The sequence below is a fragment of the Homarus americanus genome, unplaced genomic scaffold (genome assembly GCF_018991925.1).
Source record: "Homarus americanus isolate GMGI-L3 unplaced genomic scaffold, GMGI_Hamer_2.0 scaffold4060, whole genome shotgun sequence".
Classification (NCBI taxonomy): domain Eukaryota; kingdom Metazoa; phylum Arthropoda; class Malacostraca; order Decapoda; family Nephropidae; genus Homarus; species Homarus americanus.
In genome coordinates, this window is record NW_024746161.1 from 431,969 (window position 1) to 444,484 (window position 12,516).

General features: G+C 40.0%; 2 protein-coding genes across 2 annotated transcripts in view; one reads left to right on the forward strand and one right to left on the reverse strand.

Moving 5' to 3' along the window:
• Positions 1–4,894, reverse strand: part of LOC121879093 — a 37,473-nt gene extending 32,579 nt beyond the window's left edge. The window contains exon 1 of the mRNA XM_042385598.1: positions 2,911–4,894. Within this exon, the coding sequence (XP_042241532.1) occupies positions 2,911–4,563 (1,653 nt within the window). The 5' untranslated portion in view covers positions 4,564–4,894. The remainder of the gene's footprint in view (positions 1–2,910) is intronic.
• The window catches only part of LOC121879094 (zinc finger MYND domain-containing protein 11-like), a gene marked incomplete at its 3' end in the record, with an annotated part of 73,382 nt that overhangs the window by 38,370 nt on the left and 22,496 nt on the right, over positions 1–12,516 (forward strand). Inside the window, 1 exon segment of the mRNA XM_042385599.1 lies at positions 6,145–6,199.

Genomic DNA, 12,516 nt, shown 5'->3' on the forward strand with positions numbered 1-12,516 from the left:
CTCCTTTTGCCTATTATGTACACTGCTATGGACACAGGCTCAATTTGGTTTTGATCAATGCTGCTAAATATGTGCCTCAAGCAGCCCAATTCTTCAGTCTGCTTGAAGAACTCTATATCTTCGCTTGTAACCCTGTCGTTCACGAGAGTTTCATTTTTATACAACGAGAAATGTTCCCAGGAGAACAAGTCCGAGAACTGCAGAATCTGAGTGATACACGGTGGTGGTGTCGGGCCACGTCATGTGAAAATGCTCTGCTGCGTCTCGAATGCATAGTAAGACTATTGAAGGAGACTTCTGCAGAAAACACTGGAGCACGAGCCGTATCCGCACGAGGTTTACTTGCGCAAATAGATGCAGAATTTGTCTACTTATTGCAGTTTTTCTCAGAGATTCTTGGAAAAGTTGATAAAGTATCACAGCAGTTACAGGACAAGCAAGCAGACTTAGGAAAAGCAGCAATGCTCATTTCGTCGCTCCGTTAAGATCTAGCTGATAAACGCCACTGTAACTTGATTGAGCATTACTCCGAGAAGATTGATGAGCTCTGTGAGAAATGCAGCATTTCACCAACAAAGACACGAAAGCGAACCAGAAAACCTCGACAGAATGATGAATTCATTGTGCTGGAAACGACCGGTCAAAGATCTGACGTGAGTCATGTGCACATTGGCACCTTCTATGAAGTCCTAGACTGTTTGATTAGTGAATTAGACAGGCATTTCTCCAATGATTCCTGTGCAATTTTCTGTGAGATTTCAGCTCTTTTTACAGAAGGACAGACATTCCTGTCTGAAGAAGATTTGAGGGCATTTGCAGTTACATACTCAGTCAATCAAAGTGAATTACAACAAGAGACACCTCTGGTGAAGAAATTGCTCGTGAAGGAACATAAACAACCTTCATCACTCGTGCAACTTATGTCATTTATATGCCCTTATAAGGCTGCATTTGACTGTTTGTATAAATTACTGTTGATAGCTGTAACTCTCTCTGTTACCAGTGCTTCATGCGAGAGAAGCTTTTCGAAAATTAAATTAGTGAAAATATTCCTAAGAAATTCCATGTCCAGCGACAGACTGAGTAACATGGCGCTACTATCGATTGAAAGTGCACACGCTGACGGAATTGATTTAGATTGTTTTGTCGACGAGTTTGGCAGCCGACATAATAATCGTAGGATTAAGCTGCACTGAATATACTGTTACCGTCACAGTACCGTGTGAACTGAAACCGCACCATTGCCATTTGCCATTGGGTATAATGTAACAGTTGCATGCAGCGCCCATGTCTGAAAACGTAAACGTTGTCTCCATAATCTCCATTATGTGTGAAGCGTGATCATTCATTTTTTCGCTGATGTTTGTTATGTGGTACACCCGCCCTTTATGTGACTATGTGAGCAATAATACAGTTTTAGAGATATGTTCAAGTGTGTCAATACTCCAATGAATCATGATAATGGAATAAGAGCGTTGCCATTATACCGCCATATGCTGATTATTTTAGGCTGGCGTCATGAGAGACGTCACTTCACATTTGTCAATCAAATTGGTGTAATAATGCCAAAAACTGCATCTTGCAAGTTGTACACAGGTTTGGTTTTGCCCCCCCAACATTTACCTTGGCCCCAAAGTGGCCCCCCCCCACTTTCCGAAGGCTAGAAATGCCACTGCAGAGGTCTTCTGGGGACGAGAGATTTCCAGTACTATACTGTACTGCAAAACCTTTATTATTTATATTAAAAAGAAATGTTGATTTAAATATCCAGATATCATCAGAGTTGATTTTGAAGAATTGAAGTTGTACAGTACAGTATTGCTTATCTCAGAAACTTCTTTTAGGTTCACCTCACACAGAGAAGAACTCTGGTGCAGAAACCAAGTGTACCTTCTCTCTTTTATGAGAGACTGGAATGAACACTGACAGAAGAGAGGGATGGGTGGACACTGTGTAGCTTATTTGCATACCTCTTATCTCACTACCCAGACCAATGACCAACCACCATAGTTACACTACCAGATGCCTGTGTCAGCACCTCACTATCTTTCATCGATACATAAGACCAGTAACAAAAATATTATGTAACTTCGATGCTTTCATTTATAAAACAAAGCACAGAACATTATTTTCTTGTCTTCAAAAGGTAATTTGCACTGTAAGTCACAATACTGTATACTGTGAACACCAGAGTGTGGGTCTGGCCGGGTAGATTTGGTGTATAGCAATGAAAATTTAGTTTTTCACATTCCCCGTTTACTCACAACTGGATTTTACACTGAATCTGTACAGTATTTTTAGTAAAATGGCTGGAGTTTGCAGACACAAATAATTGATAAACAACCTGTATATTATTATTAGCTTCAGCCAAGAGAAAAACATCAGTGGTTGAGTACTTTATGAGGTAGGTTGTGTACTCTGATTCTTCAGTAAAATCAACTGGTTTAAGATACTGTATCATTATTAACAGAGGAACGTTTACAGTGTAAGAGGAAAACTACATTTTGTATGATATACTGTAGTACATATCTAAATAATTTACCGAATGGCTTCTCCAACTAGAGGTGGCCGTGCCAAAGAAAGAAGGCCAGTTTTGTGTGATGTAAACTGCAATACAGTACTGTAATTTACCCATAGATTGATACAAAATTGGTTTCTCAGTTATGAAAATTAAGCAAACAAGAATTTATTAAGATAGAAATAGCGCTTGAGTGATTGAGTAGTACATTAGTTTGCTTATCTTAAGAAAATTGTGTACAATGTTTAAATATCATCATCATTAACTTTATCATCTAAATCAGTAATCACAGATAAATGTTTAATTTTATGCAAGTACAGGTACAATACTATTACTAATTGTTGTTCATTATGAAAGTTTAATGTTATTATAATTAATCATATAGGTCATACCTGCGCTTGACATGCTGGGGAAGTGTTGTTCTTTGCAGGTGGGAGGTTTGTGGTCAAAGCAGATTCACTTGTAGTGTTGCTGTGAGAGATGCCACAGCATTCGGTCAAATTGTCCGAGTTATTGGCTTGTGAAAATTCTGTTCCATTTTTTTCTAAGGTCTGTTTAGTAACCTCATAGTCATCCTGTTTTTCTCTGGTGTTGTCTGTTAGTAGTACAAGTGTGTTAACATAAGTTGAGTTTTGAACTTCATTTTGTGATTCACTGTTTGGTTGAGAGGGTGTTTCTTGTGCAGTCGAGACATTAGTTGCATTTTCTTCATAGGTGTATGTTGTATCATCTGATCCTGGAGTTGTAATTGTCACTCTATTTTCATTGTTAACCACTTCAGAAGAATTTTTTTCATTTGCTGCTTTGGTATGATGAACACCTTGAGGGGCACTGTTTCCTGTGTGAGGGCTTGTAGTCACCTGGGACTCTCCTCTGATATGAAAGATATCTAATATATTTTCTGTTGTGATTGTCCTTGATGTATTTGTAGAAGGTGGCATCTCTGATTTATTTGGAGATTTATTCTCATCTTGCTGTAGTAGCATCTCGATATCTGTGTAATTAAGGTATGAATCTGTTGTTTGTGGTTTATGGGTGAAGGTGCCATCCAGTGGCTGTACTCTTAAACCATCCTGAACATTGGCAGGTGGATGAAGAGTGTTGGAGGTATTCACAGAAGAGTTATGTAAATTGTTAATTATTGCTGTTGATGATGGCTTGAAGGTTTTTGAGTTTGTCATGGCCATTTTGGTTATATTATTTTTTCCTTTGCTGTTATCTGTAGAGCTTTGTGTTTCATAGGGAATGGTACTATTTTTTAATTCATTTTTGTTTTTTGAGCCGGCATTAAGCAGTTCTCCAAATACTCGTTGCTGGTCTTCTTGAGTTATACCAAGAGTTGCATGTAATTGTTTAATAATTTGTAGACTTGCAGTTTTGGTTTTTTGACTCTGTGTTGTTCCATGAAACTTCTCAAGTTCAGCATGGGAAATATTACCTCCGACAATGCCATATATCAAGCCAATAATAACATTTTCACGGTAATCAGTGGACCAGTCCAGTTGGCTGTTGTGTTCCCACACATCTTCCAGAAGACCTCGAGTGTCTCGAATTTCCTTGTTCTTTTCCCAGTAGAATGTATTGTCTTGCACAAAATGTATAGAAGACACCTCTGTGTGATCCCACAACACTATCACAAATGCCAAAGCAACAAGCCATGATGCCATTGTCCACACGAGAGAGAAAGTACGTTGGAAGACGTCAGAACATGGAAAGGATAAAACTATAGCTGGATGATTGTCAATAGCAATCCCAAGAGCAGAAAAGTTGCCAGTCACAATGGTAAACAGTAATAAAGTATAGATGAGGAAATATCTAGAGCATGAATTACTGTACACTGTGTTGGCAAAATAGAGACAACCATCACAAAGCAGACCAAGTCCAGTGACAGCACCTGATACTGTGTCAGACAATCCATAGATTGTTAGGGGTAATGTTGGTCTCTGAGGACTATTTACAAGAAGTGTCACAGTCATCGTATTTAGGAGGAACCCAAGGCCACCAACAAAGATGTGTAGAACTGCCACAAATGTTAAACCAACCATTTTATCACTGATCAGTTTGCCATTTATCTTATTAGAGAATTTTAAACTTGTTACCTTTTATTTATTCAATCTAATTTAGTTTTGTTTTAGGTTTCTATTTTCAAATTTATTGATTCTGATTTATCACACAAAAGGATGGAAACTATGAACTTCAGGACAAACTGTACTTCTATTATTCACTTGAGTATATTTGGCAGACTACCACAGCTACTTCCTCGAGGGCTATGAGCGTGAATGGTTTCTCTAGGCTGCTGTATGATAAGTACCCATATGAGAGGCCAATGCTCCCTTCATCACCCACACTCCATGATTACTGTATATAGAGGCTGGATCAATACACACAATGGTACGCTTGGAATGGTGTGTCAGTGTTGCAGGAAGTGGGGACATGTTTTGTTTTTTTATAACAGGATCAGGTCTGACAGGAGTGAATGATTTCAGTGCACCTGACCTTCCTTTGAGTGAACAACTTATACCTAACACAGGGAGGGCTTGTAGCCATAAAACTCATCTCATGTTTGTTTATGGTGTAGTAGATTGGTAGATAGATATATATTCAATAAAATCATCATACAAGTTTATAGTTGGCTCAACATGTATAGTACTGTATATAGATTGTGCAGGTATATACTACAGCATGCATCTGGACAAGGCAGGTATTCAGTGCACAGTTGCCCACAGGTATAGTGTTCACTCCTTGGTGGTCTTTCCACTGACGGGTGGAACATTATACCTGTAGGGAACTGTACATTGACTGTGTAAGTATACAACTACCTATGTACTGGACAGTGCCGGTATACTGTACAAACATTGTGCCTATACAGTGCAGACATACTGTGCAAATTTTGTACCAAGACAGTAAAGGTGCACAAACAATGTACTACCTAGACAGTGCAGGTATACAAACTGTGGTAAAGAGTATAACCAACAAAGCCATCATATGATTATTTGCTATGTACAAAACTGCAGTAATAGATATTCATATATAAGTTAATGATATGTAAGTGAGGAGGACCATGTGTTAATTTATATTGGTCACCTAAAATACTGTACAGTATTGTATTGGAAAATATCCGTTAGTGTACTGTAGCTTGAAGTATGGCAGAGTAGACAGTTTTGTTTTCAATGTTTATTTGATTTATTGTACTACAGTATTCATAATAGGTAAGGACAAACCATAAACTTTTATATTGGCCTGTAAATCTGTACTGTACTGTACTGTACAATGTTTCAAAGGTGTTTGGTAATATTTGATGACACCTTTGTAATTTGTACCAACAATGATTTGTATACTGTATATGTAGTTACCCTATTTATACTGTAGTATTTGCAGTTTTATGACCTATAATGTTTTGATGTGTGTTATTCTTTCTCAAAGAATTATGGAAGAAATGAGTTACCCAGGAAAGAAATCATATACTAGTGGAGTTGTATGTGTGTGTCCGTATGTGCGTGCATGCATTTTTTGCTCACATTTGCATGCATGCTTGTGTGTGTTGTAATAATTATCTTTAAGGAAAAATTGATTTCCTGTAGTACATTGAGTTTAGATATATAATACTGTATTAACTTTTCTTCTAGATGCTGTGATTCTGCTCACCACCTGTAGTCTGGAATAAGAAACTTGGCTCTAAAGGTTTGACCAGTGGCTCAGCCTAATAGTAATCTCTGCTACAGCTTACTGCTTGTTTCTCCCAACCCCTTTTCATCTTTTCATCTCGTCAACCCTTGAAAAGAAATTGCATGATATTATGAAGACTTACTCTTGGCATAAGAAATAGAAGCATGACTTATGCACTCAGTCTCTCTGAACCACCGCATTGCTTGGAAGCAGGAAGGAGTGATTTAACAAATGAACTCTCAGCCACTCTGACAACAGATGACAGGTTCTCTGGTTTTGACATACTTGAAATTTACAGACACTCACATAAGCTGAGTAAACTATCTAGGATAAGAAATCGGCTAAAGATGTGGGAAATTAAAGGTAATGCTAGTAATGTACAATAGACGATACAGTACAAGTGGCACCTAGTAACTGACTCAAACTCCTAATCTAGAACTGTACTGTAATTATTACAACTCCTTTATTTTTCTAAAAACATTGCTGTATAATGCTGTTTGGGTTTAATAATATAATAACATATTGTAGTTCTGTGAATTTCTTAATTGATATATACTCAGTGAAGCTCCTCCCCGACTTACGACTGGGTTAGGGACCCAAATCCAGGTCGTAAGTTGAAATGGTCGTAAGTCGGAAATGCTTAAATAATACATAGAAAATCTAATATGGGTGTCTCTTTTTCTTCTCAGCACCACAAGACTCTCACTTTTAAGATGCCAGCCATTTTAAAATGAATTACAAATGAAAATTTTGTCTGTGTACTGACTTTGGGACTCAAAAATATGTAATTTGACCAAATTTTGGTACGACTGAGGCAGGTTGTAAGTGCGGGTGGTCGTAAGTCGAGTAGGTCGTAAGTTGGGGAGGAGCTGTATATATAAAATGCCATGGTTGAATTAGAAAAACAACTCTGGGTTTGTTGTAGAAGGGGAGCACCATAGCAGAGCAAGTCTAGTGCAGTGCTGTATGGCAGATAGAGAGAAGGAACGACAGTGAATAAGGTTGAGTCTGTATTGCTTTTCCATTAGGCTACTCTATGCAGCTTACAAGAATGAAATAAAATATTTTATTAATATTTAGTGTTAGAAATTAGTAAGTGATATTACTGTATATGAGTAGCACAGCACTTTTTTGTAATTGGGGATGTACTCAACTAGTTTTGAAGTGCAAGTGAAATTCTGTAATGTAAAAAGATGCTTTATACCTGTAGTAATACTGTACTTGCAAGTGTAGTAGTAATATCACTATGAACACCAGTTATGGTTACAGTAGTGGTAGTATTAAAGCAGTAGTAATGGTAACAACAGCAAGTGAGGTAGCTAGTTGTGCTATGGGACATTATAATAATCCACCACTGCAGTACTGTACTGCAGTAATAAAAGAAGTGATTAGTAGTACACCTTCTTTCATTTGCAATTGAACAATTGACCACTTGCCTTTAACAATCAAGATTTTGGAATGACAAATTTCTATTTGCTTTCAACTATTTTCCGAATCCATTCAACAATCAGTTATTTTGATTTGACAATTTACAAAACCTTTCAGCAGCCACATATCTCCGATTGCTTTCAACAGTCAACCAAACTTTTCAACAATGCGACTGAAACAATCATCATTGAAAAGAATTTATTCAACAATCTTTAAAATCAGTAACAGCCATGAATATTTAATTTTTGAGTATACTTACACAAACATCAACAACACAATGAATTCTGGTATAAACATATGTAATTATGTAATGTCTTTAGTCTTTAGTATGTAGTAGCTACATAAAACATACGATTGCTTAAAAAGAAACAAAGAAAAAAGGGCCTTATACCAATAGCTAAATACATTGGTGTCATGATACTTCCACGAAGCAATTCACAGTAAAGGCCTCGTACACCTTGGTGGGTTGTTTCTGCCTGGCTGTAAGGTAGGGATGGAGGTAGGTGAGGGTGGGAGGGGTAGTGGGATTGGGGAGAGGAGTGTCATATCAGCATCCTGTTGACTTGCCTTCCTCCTCTGCCTCACGAATAGTAACCTGTCAGGTAAAAAAGAACCCATGAGTGTATAGAAGGTTTCTGTTGTGAATTGTTTCAAGTGGAACAAACGGTAAGGCAGTAGGTTATACTCTATTACTGTAGACCTACTGTATATCAATTGAAGATGTCTCGGCCAATACATTGAACCAAGTAGGTGTTGACATGGTTATAGTTCTGCGACACAACATGTTCCGTGACACTAGGCAGGGCAAATTCCACCAACTTGCAAAATGTTCTCCCTCAGTGCATTGAGAGTCACCTTCTTGCCTGGCGTGGGCAGTTGCACCACCGTTAGGGTGTGTCATAGGAGAAGATCAGCTAAAACTAATGGCCCATCACTTTTTTTTGGTAGATTTTTTGTGTACTTATACTAAACAGAAAACTCTTGTTTCAGTTCAATATTTTGCAACCTTTTTGCTAGGTAAATTTTGGCGTGAAATTTATCGAAAAATGCGTGATACAGCTGCATTAGTGCATTACAATTAAATAGTGAACATTGCTTTTCTGACTTCATTCTTTAACAACTAACAATATTTTTCTGTTTCAGATTCTGATGCATTTATAAGTTGATAATAAACTGCGATGGCTGCTTGTGTCAGGATGAGGAACCAAAATCCAGCCATCTCAGTCACTATCTTGGGTCTGGGAAACCATTCCGGAGTTACTTACTACATTGAGAGATGCTTTGAGATACGGTGTTTAATCAGGCCAAATCAGTGAAAGAACCAAGAACTTACACAAACAAAGACATTACACCCATTGATATGACCAAAGCTGTCTTGGCACAGTACGCTCGACTAACTCTCAGTTCAGCCTCCAGTCATAACAAGTCAAGAAGATTAGTGAGGGCTACTGCTTCAGATTGGAAAAGGCGAAGATATCTCTCTTAGGAGGAAAACTTGCAGTTAGGTTCCAGCTTTACTTAAACAACTGGACCAGTTATTTGACCTCATACTTGCAAGTGCTTGGTGTTCTCTGTCCTGGTAGGTTTGGATGCGACGTCGTGACTGTAAATCCAGGCCCACATCTCCTGTATTTGCAAAGCGTGAACTGAAAGATTCCTGTGATCAGACTGGCATTTGTCAAAGCTTCCTGAAGAGAAGACTGGCAGTATGGGGCTCTCATGATTTCTAGCCAAGATATTCCGAGGTCCAAGTAGGAGGCTGCCACAGAGAGACAGAAGAGGAGAAGAGTTGCCGAGGAAAAGAGACTTGAGAGGCCCAGGGGTGAGGAGGTAAAAAGGCCCATTGATTGGAGTCAAGCCCCTGATTCAAGAGTTTAATGACTTCCCCCATGGCTGATCCAGTGCTTTGACCGGGAGAATGGTAACTTTTGTCCCTCACAGAAATAATGATCAATGACCTTCCGGGCATAAGATTCGAAAATAGGAAAAGATATCGAGGCATAGCTCTGGCCAGCATGCGACACCACACTGGTCTCAGAGAAACTGCAGGAATGTAGCAGCTGCCTGGATTGTATTGGTTTATTAACACCTGATGATGTTCACCTGGTGATAGATCATAACAAAGTAGAGGCTCAGGGAGAAACTTGTCAGTAACCTAGAAGAGGAGTTTGATAAGGGGTAAGAAATGGAATCAATTGTTTGTTCTTTGATGGGAGAGGGATGACACTAAAGTGTTCATGAAAGTTGGAGATTCTGACAAGTTGTTCCTGCCATGGTGAAGGAGGAACACTACTCCTGCTGCAGTGAACCAGGAGGAAGTATTTGTGGCTTTCACTCCAGAAAGATGACATCAGGGAAACCAGCTGAGATAGTGGCAGATAACATTGTAGAACTGGCTCAGAGACAGAGAGCGTAGACCAGACCCTACCCAGGCCATTGGAGGACAGCACCAGCTCACGAACACAGGGTGGCAAGGGGGGTCATACAGTGGATGGGGAGGCCGGAAGATTGGGAGGAAGCTGGTCTGGATTGTTTTGTGACCTCCACCAGCAGGTTGCCTCTCAGACATCTGATCCAGGAGCTGGATGGCAAGACTCTTTCAAACAACAGATGGTCTGGTCCTCTTGGCAAGATGCTGGAAGCTCTGCCACTGAGTTAAAATAAATCCGAGCTTTGGCATCCACAGTTGGCCCTCACTCGTTGAGCTTGCACATACTGTCATTGTGGCGACCTAGTACTGACCAGTAATATAAGTTTACATGATTTGCAGTACCACCATCAAAACTGGGTCATGCCTGATAGACTTGCTTACCTGCAGATAGGTCCAGTCTCACATTCTAGGTGGCTCCTACTTGGCTCTCAGGTTCTGCAGAATTTGGGTCGCTCATCATAAACTGAAGAGAACTAGCTTCACAACCTGAGACTTATTGTCAATTCATCGTGAGTGTCTACTTGCCAGGTGGTTTTCAACACCAAGGTCAAGTCATGGATTCTCCGAAGGTCCGAGGCATATTCTCTCAGCAGGCTCCTGAGGAGTCAGCCAAGGAAGGTTGTTCAGATTGTGGAGCAGACTGTGAGGAGATCTTCCTGAGTATGCTCATCGAGCAGTTCTGCAGACAATGCTCTGCAGTAAGGATGAGGAGGAGAGAGAAGAGTGGCAGTCAAAAAGATCTTGGATATGAGACTTATGAGAGGATCTGGAGCATGACAAATCAGTTGGTGGCCGATTCCTTCAGGGTCCAGGAAGACTCTGAAGTCAATCTGCCAAGACCCTCACTGATCTCATGAATCTGGATAACATCCAGGCTGGCAGTGAGCCCCCTCTTGCCACAGCCTCACCAATGTTCCAGAGTCAGAGCTTCCTGAACAACCCCATGCATGTCCCTGCCTGGCCTCGCACACCCAGAGTATAGGCGGGCCAGCAGTCACGTCTTGCAACCAGGAGAGGAGAAGGCTACATCAGGCTCAGGTGGTCAGCAGGGAGGTGATGGTAGAAACAGAAACAAGACATGTTCTCTATGGTGTGCAGCAACTTACGGGTGTAGTAGTAAAACCGGTTTTTTGTACTTGATGATTTTTGTTTTCTAGGAATATTAAATTTAATAAATGTGTCCAAATCATTACGTTTCACTATTCTGGATCATTTTCATCCTAATAAATTGACCTGATACATTTGCTTTACTTTAAATAAGCTATTTAGTGGGTGTTGGTAAGGGTGGGAATACTGATTTTCATAAGATTTCCAAGTTAAAATTTACCTAGCAAAAAATAGAAAACTTTTTCAAATCTGAAAATATCACATGATTCTGCACATAGAACCATCTATTAATAATACCATGGGCCGATTTTCCAAACTCAAAAAAAAAATTCGCCCGGATGACATCCCTATTGCACCGTGGAGCTTCACGGTGGAGGTACTGCTTCAGGTATGATTTAAACACAGAGAAACAGTTTTCTATGGGGTTCAAGCAAGGATATGGAGGGAATTCACAATTCAGCTCGGATAGACTGCTGCGATCATGCAGAATTGGAGCGTTGTTCAGAACAAGTATGGATCTTATGCTCCGATTATTGCTGCAAGTGATGCGATGAAATCACTGAATACTTCCTTCGTCACTGAACCATAGTGAATTTCGTGATAGAGTATTCCACAGTGTTCAGCTATCGCAGCAATCACTGTCGGTTGCCACGCTGTCCACCAACGGCGCGATGCACACGCCCCCGCCTTGCCCTGCCGATGCGCCCTCTTGGTCCACAGATTGAACCCGGAAATGAAACATCAGTGTATGTAGTCATGCTGTAATGTAATTAAACATTAACACAAGGAAAGTTGTACGATGCATCAAACTGAGATCAATATTAAGTACTCACTGCTTACATACAGTTTACTTAAGTAATTATGTAGTACATACTACAGATAGTTGATAAGTGGTTACATAATTACATACCTGTCTCATCAATGTTTACTAGTTGCTGCTGTAGACCGTCCCAGCATCCACTTAGCTGCACGCTGTCTCCCTTTACCGCGGAGAATCTTTCTGCTGGGGAGTCACGGACATTTTCAGTGATATCAGCTCCCCTCCAAATAACGCCGAAAGCGCTACCTCACTGAAATGTGGTTTTGTAGGAAATATATCCATGACCTCCTCCTTTATCTCTCTCAAGGTCATCATAGGGTTTGCTTCAAGCAGCATCACTATTAGATCCAGAGTTTCATTGTCGATGATCTTGTGTCTGCCTCTCGTGGAGCCGCTCAACCCTGTTTTCGCTGGTATACTCAGACAATGGAGTATGCCGTGGTGCCTGAACTCCAAGGGCTGCTGCAACTACAGGAAATCTTGTTCGCTCCTGTAGGCTCTGGATAACGCGCCCATCTGTAGCACTTGTTATTCAGTGCCTCCGTG